At 43.6% G+C, this 16,433-nt stretch overlaps 2 protein-coding genes across 19 annotated transcripts in view; one reads left to right on the forward strand and one right to left on the reverse strand.

Moving 5' to 3' along the window:
- LOC139544995 (calcium/calmodulin-dependent protein kinase type II subunit beta-like) overlaps positions 1-11,442 on the forward strand; it is a 151,963-nt gene extending 140,521 nt beyond the window's left edge. For 9 of the 18 annotated variants that reach the window (XM_071352281.1, XM_071352279.1, XM_071352283.1 and 6 more), the window contains 5 exons: positions 1,482-1,664; positions 5,458-5,533; positions 5,888-5,982; positions 6,287-6,529; positions 6,882-11,442. In XM_071352281.1, the coding sequence (XP_071208382.1) occupies positions 1,482-1,664; positions 5,458-5,533; positions 5,888-5,982; positions 6,287-6,519 (587 nt within the window). In that variant the 3' untranslated portion in view covers positions 6,520-6,529; positions 6,882-11,442. The remainder of the gene's footprint in view (positions 1-1,481; positions 1,665-5,457; positions 5,534-5,887; positions 5,983-6,286; positions 6,530-6,881) is intronic. The other 9 variants (XM_071352290.1, XM_071352292.1, XM_071352297.1 and 6 more) reach the window with 2 other exon arrangements.
- Positions 11,443-11,457: 15 nt separating this feature from the next.
- LOC139544996 (zinc-binding protein A33-like) lies at positions 11,458-14,730 on the reverse strand. The gene has a single exon (XM_071352299.1). It carries the CDS (start codon positions 14,493-14,495, stop codon positions 13,059-13,061), a length of 1,437 nt encoding a protein of 478 aa, XP_071208400.1. The 5' UTR covers positions 14,496-14,730; the 3' UTR covers positions 11,458-13,058.
- Positions 14,731-16,433: the final 1,703 nt, after the last annotated feature.

The raw sequence follows: 16,433 nt of genomic DNA on the forward strand, positions 1-16,433 counted from the left end.
GCTGGTTAAGTGTGCCTTGAATTCTAAATAAATTACAGACAGTGTCACCAGCAAAGCACCCCCACACTATCACACCTCCTCCTCCATGCTTCACGGTGGGAACCACACATGTGGATATCATCTGTTCACCTACTCTGCGTATCACAAAGACACAGCGGTTGGAACCAAACATCTCAAATTTGGACGCATCAGTCCAAAGGACAGATTACCACCGGTCAAATGTCCATTGCTCGTGTTTCTTGGCCCAAATAAGTCTCTTCTTCTTATTGGTGTCCTTTAGTAGTGGTTTCTTTGCAGCAATTCAACCATGAAGGCCTGATTCACACAGTCTCTGAACAGTTGATGTTGAGATGTGTCTGTTACTTGAACTCTGTGAAGCATTTATTTGGGCTGCAATCTGAGGCTGGTAACTCTAATGAACTTATCCTCTGCAGCAGAGGTAACTCTGGGTCTTCCTTTCCTGTGGCGGTCCTCATGAGAGCCAGTTTCATCATAGCGCTTGATTGTTTTTGCGACTGCACTTGAAGAAACTTTCAAAGTTCTTGACATTTTCATCATTGACCTTCATGTCTTAAAGTAATGATTGACTGTCATTTCTCTTTGCTTATTTGAGCTGTTCTTGCCATAATATGGACTTTTACCAAATAGGCCTATCTTCTGTATACCACCCCTACCTAGTCACAACACAACTGATTGGCTCAAACGAATTAAGAAGGAAAGAAATTCCACAAATTAACTTTTAACAATTAACCTGTTAATTGAAATGCATTCCAGGTGACTACCTCATGAAGCTGGTTGAGAGAATGCCAACAGTCAGCAAAGTTGTCATCAAGGCAGAAGGGTGGCTATTTTGAAGAATCTCAAATATAAAAAATATTTTGATTTGTTGAACACTTTTTTGGTTACTACATGATTCCATATGTGTTATTTCATAGTTTTGATGTCTTCACTCTTATTCTACAATGTAGAAAATAGTAAAAAATATAGAAAAACCCTTGAATGAGTAGGTGTGTCCAAACTTTTGGCTGGTACTGTAGGTACTTAGACAATCAGCACTGTGTTCCACAATGGCACCATATTCTCTCTCACAGGAAAATGATCTGTTCAGTTTTGTTCTATTATATGTGTTTTGAGAGGTTTTCATTAACATGTTTCATAATCAAAGCAAATAACATTTTATTGGTCACATACACATATTTAACAGATGTTATTGCTGGTGTAGTGAAATGCTTGTGTTTCTAGCTCCAACAGGAACATAAGCATTTCGCTACACCCGCAATAACGTCTGCTAAATATGGGCTAAATATGTGTAATCTTCATTCTAAATCTGTTTCATAGAATATGTCACTTTGTGTGCGTTCTTTAAACGTAGGTTTTTTATTTTATGATCTGTTCTAAACCTCCTCATCTTTTTATTTATTTCTCCTTCTCTATCTTTCCGTTGCTCTCTCTCCATCCCTCTCTCTCTCTCCTGCGACCAGTATCCCGTCTCTCAGACCTAGTGAGCAATGTTCGCCGGTCGTCCGCCCCATCCCCAGCCCCCACTCCACCTGCGCCCGCCGAGGCGGAGGTGGTACCATCTCCCAGGCCCACCCCCCACCCATCACACCCCACCTCCCCTCCTCCCCCCAGGTCCCTCTCCAGCCTCTCCCTCACCTCTCAGAGTGAGTACTCAGCATGACCCCTGACCTCAGAGAATCTACCAATCAAATGGCTTTGTGGGTTTATACCTACAGTGCACGCTGTGATGCCACTCACTCAGCACCCCGACTTGTGTGATGAGCCCTAACGAGTGTTTCCCCGATCATTATACCAGGCGAGGCAGGCCTCTTACCTAGCTCTAGGCCATTATAGGTTTGAATCTATTGTTTTAGTGTTTACAACGTTTTTTGAGTGTTGCTCTAGATACCTTTTTTGCTTTAGGACATTTAAAAGACTGAAATGTCGCTGAAGTGGATTGAGGACGTTTTACGAGCACCTGACCAATTACAGTTGAAGTCGGAAGTTTACACACACCTTAGCCAAATACATTTAAACTCAGTTTTTCACATTTCCTGATATTTAATCCAAGTAAAAATGGTTTAACTTGGGTCAAATGTTTCGGGTAGCCTTCCACAAGCTTCCCACAATAACTTTTGGCCCATTCCTCTTGACAAAGATGGTGTAACTGAGTCAGGTTTGTAGGCCTCCTTGCTCGCACACGCTTTTTCAGTTCCGCCCACAGATTTTCTATAGGATTGAGGTCAGGGCTTTGTGATGGCCACTCCAATACCTGGACTTTGCTGTCCTTAAGCCATTTTGCCACAACTTTGGAAGTATGCTTGGGGGTCATTGTTCATTTGGAATACCCATTTGCGACCAAGATTTAACTTCCTGACTGATGTCTTGAGATGTTGCTTCAATATATCCACATACTTTTCCATCCTCATGATGCCATCTAATTTGTGAAGTGCACCAGTCCCTCCTGCAGCAAAGCACCCCCACAACATGATGCTGCCACCCCCGTGCTTCACAGTTGGGATGGTGTTCTTCGGCTAGCAAGCCTCCCCCTTTTTCCTCCAAACATAACAATGGTGATTATGGCCAAGACATAAGACTCCTGAACATCTAGTCAAATGGCTACCCAGACTATTTGCAATGCCCCTCCCCCTCTTTTACACCGCTGCTACTCTCTGTTGTTATCATCATTGTATAGTCACTTTAATAACTATAGCTACATGTACTTATTAACTCTGTACCGGTACCCCCTGTATATAGACTCACTATTGTTATTTTACTGCTGCACTTTAATTACTTGTTACTTTTATTTCTTATTCTTAGCTGTATTTTTTTAAACTGCATTGTTGGTTAGGGGCTCGTAAGTAAACATTTCACTGTAAGGTCTACCTGTTGTATTCGGCCCATGTGACTAATACCATTTGATTTGATTTGATCTACCTGTGGGGTGTTGTTTTGCTTGTTGGAAGTGAACATTATGAATTGTGTGGTTTCCCGTGGAGCAACTAACATTAACTGCAGTGATATTATACCAGATGGAATGGAAGCGGTTGTTCATTCAGCTGTTAGAGTTATCAACAGTTTGTGTGTTCAGCTGTGAGAGTTATCAACAGTTTGTGTGTTCAGCTGTGAGAGTTATCAACAGTTTGTGTGTTCAGCTGTTAGAGTTATCAACAGTTTGTTCATTCAGCTGTTAGAGTTATCAACAGTTTGTGTGTTCAGCTGTTAGAGTTATCAACAGTTTGTTCATTCAGCTGTGAGAGTTATCAACAGTTTGTGTGTTCAGCTGTGAGAGTTATCAACAGTTTGTGTGTTCAGCTGTTAGAGTTATCAACAGTGTGTGTGTTCAGCTGTGAGAGTTATCAACAGTTTGTTCATTCAGCTGTTAGAGTTATCAACAGTTTGTGTGTTCAGCTGTGAGAGTTATCAACAGTTTGTGTGTTCAGCTGTTAGAGTTATCAACAGTTTGTGTGTTCAGCTGTGAGAGTTATCAACAGTTTGTTCATTCAGCTGTGAGAGTTATCAACAGTTTGTGTGTTCAGCTGTGAGAGTTATCAACAGTTTGTGTGTTCAGCTGTTAGAGTTATCAACAGTTTGTGTGTTCAGCTGTGAGAGTTATCAACAGTTTGTTCATTCAGCTGTTAGAGTTATCAACAGTTTGTGTGTTCAGCTGTGAGAGTTATCAACAGTGTGTGTGTTCAGCTGTGAGAGTTATCAACAGTGTGTGTGTTCAGCTGTGAGAGTTATCAACAGTTTGTGTGTTCAGCTGTTAGAGTTATCAACAGTTTGTGTGTTCAGCTGTGAGAGTTATCAACAGTGTGTGTGTTCAGCTGTTAGAGTTATCAACAGTTTGTGTGTTCAGCTGTTAGAGTTATCAACAGTTTGTTTGTTCAGCTGTGAGAGTTATCAACAGTGTGTGTGTTCAGCTGTTAGAGTTATCAACAGTGTGTGTGTTCAGCTGTTAGAGTTATCAACAGTGTGTGTGTTCAGCTGTGAGAGTTATCAACAGTGTGTGTGTTCAGCGTATAGAGTTATCAACAGTTTGTGTGTTCAGCTGTGAGAGTTATCAACAGTGTGTGTGTTCAGCTGTTAGAGTTATCAACAGTTTGTGTGTTCAGCTGTTAGAGTTATCAACAGTTTGTGTGTTCAGCTGTGAGAGTTATCAACAGTTTGTGTGTTCAGCTGTGAGAGTTATCAACAGTGTATGTGTTCAGCTGTGAGAGTTATCAACAGTTTGTGTGTTCAGCTGTTAGAGTTATCAACAGTGTGTGTTCAGCTGTGAGTTATCAACAGTTTGTGTGTTCAGCTGTGAGTTATCAACAGTGTGTGTTCAGCTGTGAGAGTTATCAACAGTTTGTGTGTTCAGCTGTGAGAGTTATCAACAGTTTGTTCATTCAGCTGTTAGAGTTATCAACAGTGTGTGTGTTCAGCTGTGAGAGTTATCAACAGTTTGTGTGTTCAGCTGTGAGAGTTATCAACAGTTTGTTCATTCAGCTGTTAGAGTTATCAACAGTTTGTGTGTTCAGCTGTGAGAGTTATCAACAGTGTGTGTGTTCAGCTGTGAGAGTTATCAACAGTTTGTGTGTTCAGCTATTAGAGTTATCAACAGTTTGTGTGTTCAGCTGTGAGAGTTATCAACAGTGTGTGTGTTCAGCTGTGAGAGTTATCAACAGTTTGTGTGTTCAGCTGTTAGAGTTATCAACAGTTTGTGTGTTCAGCTGTGAGAGTTATCAACAGTTTGTGTGTTCAGCTGTGAGAGTTATCAACAGTTTGTGTGTTCAGCTGTTAGAGTTATCAACAGTTTGTGTGTTCAGCTGTGAGAGTTATCAACAGTTTGTGTGTTCAGCTGTGAGAGTTATCAACAGTTTGTGTGTTCAGCTGTTAGAGTTATCAACAGTTTGTGTGTTCAGCTGTGAGAGTTATCAACAGTTTGTGTGTAGTTGTGCTGGTGGTTGATACAAGATTACTAATCAATATTGTTTGCGTGTGTTCAGGTGCGTATGAGGTGGATACTCTGCACTCTCACTGCCCTCCACTAGTTCCCTCCACTAGTTCCCTCCACTAGTTCCCTCCACTAGTTCCCTCCACTAGTTCCCTCCACTAGTTCCCTTCACTAGTTCCCTCCACTAGTTCCCTCCACTAGTTCTCTCCACTAGTTCCCTCCACTAGTTCCCTCCACTAGTTCTCTCCACTAGTTCCCTCCACTAGTTCCCTCCACTAGTTCTCTCCACTAGTTCCCTCCACTAGTTCCCTCCACTAGTTCCCTCCACTAGTTCTCTCCACTAGTTCCCTCCACTAGTTCCCTCCACTAGTTCCCTCCACTAGTTCCCTCCACTAGTTATCTCCACTAGTTCCCTCCACTAGTTCCCTCCACTAGTTCCCTCCACTAGTTCCCTCCACTAGTTCCCTCCACTAGTTCCCTCCACCTGCGTGTGACTCTGTCCTGCTTTCCTCCTACAGCACGTAAACAAGACATCATTAAGATCACTGAACAGCTGATCCAGGCTGTCAACAATGGAGACTTTGAGGCATACGCGTGAGTTCATTTGAGTGTGAGAGAGTCAGTGTGTGTGAGAGTCTGAGTGTGTGTGTGAGAGAGAGAAAGAGAGAGTGTGTGTGTGTGTGTGTGTGTGTGTGTGTGTGTGTGTGTGTGTGTGTGTGTGTGTGTGTGTGTGTGTGTGTGTGTGTGTGTGTGTGTGTGTCTGTGTGTGTGTGTGAGAGAGAGAGTCTGTGTGTGTTAGAGAGTGTGTCTGTGGGTAGCTACACATTTGATGATTGGTTTAGTCATTTGTAGTGTGAACATGTATTGTAATGTGTGTGTGTGTGTGTGTCTGTGTCTGTGTGTCTGTGTGTGTGTGAGACATTGACCTGTGTTTGTCTCTCTCCACAGTAAGATCTGTGATCCTGGTCTGACCTCCTTTGAGCCCGAGGCCCTGGGAAACCTGGTGGAGGGAATGGACTTCCACAGATTCTATTTTGAGAACCGTAAGAACAAGCAACAGAGAACTTCTCATAACATGAGTTAATACTCAAGTTATGTTTCTACACCTGCATTGCTTGCTGTTTGGGGTTGTAGGCTGGGTTTCTGTACAGCACTTTGATATATCAGCTGATGTAAGAAGGGCTATATAAATACATTTGATTTGATGATACTCGTTAGTAGACCAATGGACAAAAACAATGCTCCCTCCCTCCCTCCCTCCCTCCCTCCCTCCCTCCCTCCCTCCCTCCCTCCCTCCCTCCCTCCCTCCCTCCCTCCCTCCCTCCCTCCCTCCCTCCCTCCCTCCAGTCCTGTCTAAGAACAGTAAACCTATCCACACCACCATCCTCAACCCCCACGTCCACCTGATTGGAGAGGACGCCGCCTGCATCGCCTACATCCGCCTCACCCAATTTGTCGACGGCCTGGGCCATCCGCGCTCCAGCCAATCAGAGGAGACTAGGGTGTGGCACCGCCGGGACTCCAAGTGGCAGAACGTCCACTTCCACTGCTCGGGCGCCCCCGCTGCGCCACTCCAGTGATGTACGTGAGGTAAGGAAAGGGCCGCGTTCGGTCTTCGACGAGGTCCGAGGGGAGGGGGGGGGGGGGCAGCAGCACTGAAAATTATTTATATATTCCCTCTCCGTCAAAATTAGCAAAGATTAGTCTATCCATAGTGTTGGAATTTTCTATGCTTCTTGACTGTCTAGCTTTCATCTCAGTGATTATTAGTGAGCTGGACACAGTCAATAAACTGTATGAATGTAGGTCCGGTATCATTTATACACAGTTTCAATGCGGTTTTAGTCATTTTAAAGTGTATTGAGTCCTCCCTCGCCCCTTTACAACTTGTTTCAGAAAGTATTAAAATGCCTGTTAAATAGTGTCTTGTCCTGTATTTCAGGAGGAGAATGCCAAAGCCATGTCTGACAAGAGTGCTCTGCTGGAGAGAGAGAGAGGGAGGGTGGGAGGGAGGGAGGGAGGCGGAGAACATGTCCAGTGTTGGGTGGCTCTAAGCCTGCAGCACCAGACCTCTCGCACACCGGATACCCAGCATGCATCTCTTCTCTACAACTACCGCCCCCTTGTCTGTCGCCGTCTGCCACTGTACCCACTGACAACACCACATCTCAACAACCAACCAACCAACAACAGCAACCCTCTTCTCACCGCAACCCCAACCCACTGTTAACTCACTGTCAACACACGGTCAACCCACTGTCAACTCACTGTCAGCCCAAACCCAACCTCTCCGACTCTCCCCTCGCCACACACCAGTATTTGGGCAGGGAGGGTATTGAGGGTGTGTTAGGGGAGTATTGGACTGTTTTGTTGTCCTCGGTGTGCGTTTGATTCTTCCTCTTTTGTCTCATGATGTCCCCCTCTTCCTCTTCCCATCTAAACCTGTGTTGTGTAACACAGCAAATACATGATGTAAAGTTAAGTAAAAATCTATTATTATAATCATTATTATCATTATTATTACTACTATTACACAATTTAAATTGTATCTGTAATTGGTATAATTCTAATTCTTTATGCTAGTGGTTTCTAGATAGAGAGAAACTATCTTTTAAGGAAGCATGATGTTTTAGATATTTGGCTGTTTTTTATTGTGGCTATTAAATGACAAAATGTTACTGGCAGTTTTTGTTTAAGCTTCTTGTACGTTATCTATTATATTATACTCAGCCCAAGATCATGTTCAAGAAATCAACTTTTTTTTTGTGAGGGGTGTGTTTGACGAGGTGTCAAGGGTGGAAACTGCATCACTACTGAGGTCCTGCAGGGAGCCGTGCCCAGGGCTGTCCTCACTGATGCCTGTTTAATATGTGGAGTGGACCTTAATGGAGAGGTAACAGGCAGGCTGTTGGATGACTATGTGTGGACTGGAGAGATGTGGGCCTCTGCGATCTGCAGGTGGAAGGTGTTTTAGCCATGAGATCACATGTAGGGAATGCGTGTGTTTATTTTGTATACACCTTGACTCTCTGTCCTGTGGTCTCTGTAGTTGCTGCTCATTTTAGAGTGGAGAGCTGTGACTGAGGTCTGACAGGGTATGCAGAGGAGTGTGTGTATGAGGGAGAGCGCCGGTTGTTGGCGTTTCCACGTGAGAGAGAGGTAAGTTAGGACAGGACGGCTTTATTTCAGGGGTCCTTTCAGTCCTCTGCCTTCAGTCCAGGACTTATTTTTCTTATGATTTAATTATCTTCCTATGTATATTATATTTTCACATTTGTAATATCATCCTCATTGACTTGTTACTATCTAGTGTTATTGACTTCTGTTACTACTAATCACCGTGTTTGTGCCAAGGCCAACAGAGATGGACAGATGGATTTAAACACTATAGATGGCTTCATACACGCATGTACTTTAGCAGTGAGGATGTGTCGCTCTCTGAAGAGACATCAACACAGGATTATTTCTCTTTAACGAATAGGAGTGAGGTTTTCTCCTGACGCCGTCCCACCATAGTCGTTATGCCTGCCTGTGATTGGCTGCCTTAGGAGTCTTGTCGCTATTGGGCAGGCAATTTTTAGCGAAACCATCGCATTGGACAGTCAGGCGGTCACCCGGTTGGTTAGTCCTCAGGTTTATATTTATTTATTTTGTTGGATAGTTTAAAGTGCATTTACTTAGTTTCTCCCTCAGGTTCATGTTTGATTACTCTCTGTTGATTTATGGTTCCCTAGTTGAAAGTTGAAGGCTTCATTTTCTATGTCCCTGGAAGTGTTCCTGCGTGATCGAGCTAACCAAACACGTGACCCCTCCTCCTCCCCCCTCCAAGAAAAACAAGAGGAAGCAGCAAAGGTGGTGTTGTGTTCTTCTTCGTGTGTTTACTAGCACTGAAAATCGATATAAAAATAAGCATATTTAAAAAGGGGGGAGTATACAGTACTACACAACTACTATTAACTAGTATCTTAGGGGGGAGTATACAGTACTACACAACCACTATTAACTAGTATCTTAGGGGGGAGTATACAGTACTACACAACCACTATTAACTAGTATCTTAGGGAGGAGTATACAGTACTACACAACCACTATTAACTAGTATCTTAGGGGGGAGTATACAGTACTACACAACCACTATTAACTAGTATCTTAGGGAGGAGTATACAGTACTACACAACCACTATTAACTAGTATCTTAGGGAGGAGTATACAGTACTACACAACACTATTAACTAGTATCTTAGGGAGGAGTATACAGTACTACACAGCCACTATTAACTAGTATCTTAGGGAGGAGTATACAGTACTACACAACCACTATTAACTAGTATCTTAGGGGGGAGTATACAGTACTACACAGCCACTATTAACTAGTATCTTAGGGAGGAGTATACAGTACTACACAACCACTATTAACTAGTATCTTAGGGGGGAGTATACAGTACTACACAGCCACTATTAACTAGTATCTTAGGGAGGAGTATACAGTACTACACAACCACTATTAACTAGTATCTTAGGGAGGAGTATACAGTACTACACAACCACTATTAACTAGTATCTTAGGGGGGAGTATACAGTACTACACAACCACTATTAACTAGTATCTTAGGGAGGAGTATACAGTACTACACAACCACTATTAACTTGTATCTTAGGGGGGAGTATACAGTACTACACAACCACTATTAACTAGTATCTTAGGGAGGAGTATACAGTACTACACAACCACTATTAACTAGTATCTTAGGGAGGAGTATACAGTACTACACAACCACTATTAACTAGTATCTTAGGGGGGAGTATACAGTACTACACAGCCACTATTAACTAGTATCTTAGGGAGGAGTATACAGTACTACACAGCCACTATTAACTAGTATCTTAGGGAGGAGTATACAGTACTACACAACCACTATTAACTAGTATCTTAGGGAGGAGTATACAGTACTACACAACCACTATTAACTAGTATCTTAGCTGGCGTTTCTTGCATGACGACACTAGTTTAGGTGTTTGTCCTTTCTCTTCTTCTCTTTCTAATTTTCTACTGAATGTTGGAATAATAAACCTCTATCTATTCTCTGAGCTTTTAAAGACCATACAACTATTGTCTCGAGATGATAGATATCAAAGATAGATGAATATGATAAGGCTATAATGATGATGATGATGACGATTATGATGACGGTGATGATGAACATGTAATGAAGATTCTATAGCATGCTTTTATATGGGTCTGAATGTTAAATATGGCTTACTTTTCTACAGTGGAGAGAGTGCATCATGCATTGATGTCAAAGGGAGACTAAGAGAAAATTTGACCTAAGTGGGAGTTATGATTCAACATATTCTGAGAGGAACATTACTCCAAACTAACTCAACAGGAGGCATAAAGAATGTTCTATTGTACAGCCACTAGAGGTCACTCTCACATGTAATAAAGCACAACTAGCTGATCTGGGGTCAGATTAGTCTCCGGTTGTAAATCACTGTGGCTGCTGAAGTTACTACCCTTTAAGCAAACTGTTAGTAATCAGCTCCAATAGACTTTAGAGGGAAGAACACACTAGAAACGATCACACCTCTAAATACAAAGTGCCCAGTCTACATCAGTAGGTGATTATGTTGGTGGAATTGGAAAGGTGTTTTTGGCGTATCCTAACTCCCCCTGAGAGTGGGGTCACGGACAGCCATTATCAATGGCGACCCTGGCCACTGAGGTTAAGTTTATTACCCAAGAGCACATTCACCTTGTCGGCTCCAGGATTCAAACTAGCAACCTTTCGGTTACTGGCCCGATGCTCTAACCACGAAGATACCTGCAACTTCCCAAAGTTATATAATATCACGCAATTTACACATTAATATAGCTTCGACTTTTCCATTACTTTTAGTTAACAAAAATAACAATCACTGCATTTTGATGTCCAACTTTTTAAGTGACTTCAAGCTTCTTCCAGTGAACTAATCAGTTGATAAATATGATGTAATATAAATATGTGTTAGTATGGACTGCAGAGTTAGAGAGAGGATGTGTTGTGGTCTTTATAAAACTATTCTACCCCGTCCCCCCTCCATCTATCCAGTGACTGGACCACCTGCACTGACAACACTGAGCTAGTCTCTCTCTGTAGTATTTATTTAACTCTTTTCCTAGTCTCTCTGTTTAAAAATCTTAGTCAATCATTTCTCTACAGTTGGCTCTTCATATTTTCCCTGACTTGTTCTCTTTGTATCAGTTTGGGTTTCTTCTGTAGAATATATTTATCCTAGATTTCTCTAATTCTTCTGGTTATTGATCGGTACTTCAACATGCTACATGTGTTTCTCTAATTCTTCTGGTTATTGATCGGTACTTCAACATGCTACATGTGTTTCTCTAATTCTTCTGATTATTGATCCGTACTTCAACATGCTACATGTGTTTCTCTAACTTAAGGAAATGTGTTAAGGTGTTACAAATAAAAATGACAATTTAAATAAAGCTACACTTCTCTTTCTCTTTGATTCTTAATCTTTATTGATCAGAGACGTCCTCATGGGCTTTTTATTGACGAGAGGAAAAATGTGTTTCATTCAAATCAGAACGGTTCATCTGATACAGAGATTAGCAAATAATATTGACATTTAATATTTAAAGTTGTATTTTTTTACATGTCACATTGTAACTGGGCTAATAGCATATACATTAGACTCATAAATTACACTACATACTGTAGTTTGATGTTATAGTAAATTATTCATGTTATATAATGCCTGAATATTATTCAAATCAGAACAGGTGTAACGGCAGTCTAAGTCGTCCTCCTCATCGGACGAGGAGAGGCGAGAAGGATCGGAGGACCAATTTGCAGAGTGGTAAGTTTCCATGGTAATTTAATGAACACGAAAACAATACACGATACAAAACAATAAACCGTAACAGTCCCGTGTGGCGAAACACTAACACAGGAACAAACACCCACAAACCACACGTGAAACCCCAGCTGCCTAAGTATGATTCTCAATCAGGGACAACGATTGACAGCTGCCTCTGATTGAGAATCATACCAGGCTGAACACAAAAACCCCAACATAGAAAACACACATAGACAACCCACCCCAACTCACGCCCTGACCATACTAAATACATACAAAATAAGGGAAATCAGGTCAGGAACGTGACAACAGGTCACATTTGAGAGTGATTAGCATAGCAAATACAGAGTAGGTTACTCATGTATTGATTCAATACATTAAAAACCAATATAAAAAGGCTATATCTTAACAGCTGATAATGTATAATCAGAGGATGATATAAAATGTCCTCAACAGAAAGGTCATTCAAATAATAAACAAAAGTGAATGAGAGAAAATCATATGCCCAGAACAGGAGAGAGCACTTTAATATATGAAAGAAAATCATATGCCCAGAACAGGAGAGAGCACTTTTACAAACACAGATCTCACAGCTCCTCTCTCAGATACACATGACATCATCTGACTATAAACACACATTATATTATTGTCTGATAGTTAAACTTTAACACAGGGTATAATTGACTTTTGTCCTCTTAAGTCATGATTCAGTATAATTATTAAACAGACCTTTATCACTGCATGAATCCCCATAGAAAACAGTCAGATGACAGAAACCCAGCAGTACAATAAACGTAGCTTGACAGCTGGGTCACAACCTTACGACATCACTCTGATTCTCTGGGTATAGAAGAGTCACAACCTAATGACATCACTCCGATTCTCTGGGTATAGAAGAGTCACAACCTAATGACATCACTCTGATTCTCTGGGTATAGAAGAGTCACAACCTAATGACATCACTCCGATTCTCTGGGTATAGAAGAGTCACAACCTAATGACATCACTCTGATTCTCTGGGTATAGAAGAGTCACAACCTCTCTGAGAACAGAGTGTATATTACCCAAAATATAAGGTGACTGTTTATTTTCAACAGGCACCTTATCAAAGTGATTCATATTCATTAGAAACCAAAGCACTAATCTCTCTCTTCCACAAACATACATACGCACGCACGCACGCACGCACGCACGCACGCACGCACACACACACACACACACACACACACACACACACACACACACACACACACACACCTCACTGGGTTGACTTCACTGTTAAATACACCTTTGATTGGCAGATCTGTATATCAGAGTCATCATCACCAACCTTTCCAAAAGAGAAGAATGGGTACATTCTCTCAGTAAATGTATCTCTGAAAGTACAGATGTGTGTCATGTCTATGATATCGTAGAAGGACACCTCTCCCATTTCATAGTCCAGCTGTACTCTGATCCTCTGGGGTCTCCTCTTCAGTGTGAGGGTCCCAGCTATTCCTGTTCTATACTTACCACTCTTCAGCATGAAAAGCCAGGCTCCAAACTTTGGGTTAAAACATGGTACTTTCTCCTGCCTTTTGATTGTCTCTTTGGCCACACCTATACACCAGTCAGGATGGTCCCCCACCTCCACCTCCCAGCTGTGCTTTCCTGAGCTGAACCCCTCAGAGCCCAGAACTGTGGCGTAAATTGTGTTCCTCTCTGGGTTGGCAGGGAGCTGCTGTGTTGTGCCTGGCCTGCTCACACTGGTCAGATCATCAGACAGAGAGAGCCTGCGGGAAGCAGTGTTGGGCTCCAGAATCACAGGAGTGTATTTGACAATCCCCTGCATCTTCTCCCAGACTCTGAACTGCAGGTTGCCCAGGTGTTTGGCCACATCTATCAGTGCTCCTGAGACCAGCTGTGGATCCGGCAGTGTGTACTGGGCTCTGGAGAATGTCTGGGTGTGTTTGTAGCTCTTGAGAAATGGCACCTCTCGTTTCTGCAATTCTTGTTTCACAGCAGTGATGTTTTCTGTGAGAGAAGAGATCTGGTCCCGAATGTTCTTCATCTCTCTGGCAATCATCTCCCCCTTCTCCTCCTCTTCCTCCCTCAGTGCTGCCAGTCTGGCCTCCTCTTCCTCTCTCAGGAACTGGTGAAGCTTCTTAAACTCACCTCTGATCTGTCTCTCTGTGGATACCAGCTGCTTCCTGGAGTATTGAACCATTTTGTTGTATGTCTCCTCTATGTCTTTGCATTTAACCTGTTTGCTCTGCAGTGAGTCTAATTCTGAGGTTAGTTTTTCCTTCAGGTCTTTCACTGCCTGTTCTAAGGGAATGACAGTGTGTCCGTGATGTGCAGGAAACTCACAGACGTGACACACGGCTCTCTGCTCCACCTCACAGAACCATTTAGGTTCATCTGTGTGTTTAGTACAAACCACTTCTCTGTCTTCATCTGGAACACAGTCTTTCTCCCCTGCTTTCTGTCTCCCGGCATATTTATCAGACAGTTCCTTCAACTGAAAGTTAACATTTGGATGATCCTTAGAAGATTTCCTCCTACATACCGGACACTTCTTGTTTTTGGTCTGATCCCAGAATTTGTCCAGACAGCTGGAACAGAAGCTGTGGTGGCAGCCCAGAGAAACAGGCTCTCTGAATGTCTCTGAACAAATATGACAACACAGGTAACTATCCAGGTAATTATCTGCCATCTTCTTTCAGTATCCTAGTAAACTATGATTTTCAAAACAAACACAAAACTTCTAATGCAAGCGTCACTAGAACAACCACCACTTTATATGACTAACATGAAGTAGAATATCAAGTCAAATTAAATCAGAAATATGATTATTCCAGTTGATCGGGAGACGTCTCTGTAATGTCCACACCCTGTAATGGCGACTCGGCTCTTATAAGCAATGTCAAACATTTACTTTCAGTTCCACTCACTGCTATCTCAGGTCAACAAAATATACGTTCAAGCACCTGCTTGTTTCCTGTAGATGGTGCTGGTAGATTGTGGAATTTGTTGAGGGTTGTATTCATTGCCTTTTAAGTGTCCCACCCCTGGTTGTCTGTGGTGTACTAAATAAACACCCATCCTCTGAATACGCATGGAGGTAAACCATGCCACTATCCTAGTAAGACATCACACAGCACTGTATTGCCACAGATTTTAATTTCAGAGGATATTTACAACAGAAGAAAAAGCAGCCATGTTTTACATGTCATCATTCATTCAAGTGTTTGAGGTCAGCAATCCAAGGGCAAATCATAAAATGTTCAACAATCCATTCTCCATCCATAAAAAACCCCAGACATAATTCACTATAAAGTCCCCCACAGACAAATAGTTATTAAAAAACTATTAATTATTAAGAACAAAACAAAAACAAAAAAAATGTTGGGCTTGTTTGACCAAAATATGAGATTCCCACACATTGTTTGCTTGCAAAGCTTCAGTTTAATTGAATCATTCCAGTTTCTCCGGCCAGTTTGACCAGCCTCTTGCTGGCCTCCTGCAGTTTCTTGGCCACGGCGGCGTCCCTGGCGAACGGCCTCAGCGTGGCGGGCCGGCAGTCAGTGAAGTATCCCCCGAGGGAGAGAGAGAGGGAGGGATGAGTGGGAGGGAGGGTGGGAGGAGAGAGAGTGGGTGGGTGGGAGGGAGGAGAGAGAGTGGGAGGGAGGAGAGTGGGAGGGAGGGAGGGAGGGAGGGAGGGGAGAGTGGGTGGGATGGAGGAGAGAGATGGAGGGAGAGAGAGAGGAGAGAGTGGGTGGGAGGGAGGGAGAGCGGGAGGAGAGAGAGTGGGTGGGAGGAGAGAGAGTGGGAGGGAGGGAGGGAGGGAGGAGAGAGTGGGTGGGATGGAGGAGAGAGATGGAGGGAGGGAGGAGAGAGAGGGGGGAGATTGAGAGAAGCATGGAGGGATAGAGGGTGGGAGGAGAGAGTGGGAAGGAGGGGGGGAGGGAGAAGGCAGAGAGTGGGTGGGTGGGAGGAGAGAGATGGAGGGAGAGGGGGAGGGAGGGGAGGAGAGAGTGGGTGGGAGGGAGGGAGGGAGGGAGGGAGAGAGGGAGGGAGGGAGGGAAGGAGGAGAGGGTTGGAGGGAGGAGAGATATAAAGGGAGAGAGGGGGGGAGGAGAGAGAGTGGGTGGGAGGAAGAGAGAGAGAGTGGGAGGGAGGAGAGGGTGGGAGGAGAGAGATGGAGGGAGAGGGAGGAGAGGGTTGGAGGGAGGAGAGATATAAAGGGAGAGAGGGGGGGAGGAGAGAGAGTGGGTGGGAGGAAGAGAGAGAGAGTGGGAGGGAGGAGAGGGTGGGTGGTAGGGAGGAAGGAGAGAGAGGGAGGAGAGAGAGGTAGGGAGGGAGGAGAGAGATGGAGGGAGAGAGGGCGGGAGGAGAGGAGAGAGAGTGGGTGGGAGGAGAGAGATGGAGGGAGAGGGAGGAGAGGGTTGGAGGGAGGAGAGAGATAAAGGGAGAGAGGGAGGGAGGAGAGAGAGTGGGTGGGAGGAAGAGAGAGTGGGAGGGAGGAGAGAGAGGGTGGGAGGGAGGAGAGAGAGCGGGGAGAGATCGAGGGAAGCATGGCGGGAGAGATGGTGGGAGAGAGAGAGGGTGGGAGGGAGGAGAGGGAGGGAGAGAGGAGAGAGAGAGGGAGGGA

The sequence above is a fragment of the Salvelinus alpinus genome, chromosome 19, assembly GCF_045679555.1.
Source record: "Salvelinus alpinus chromosome 19, SLU_Salpinus.1, whole genome shotgun sequence".
Lineage (NCBI taxonomy): Eukaryota > Metazoa > Chordata > Actinopteri > Salmoniformes > Salmonidae > Salvelinus > Salvelinus alpinus.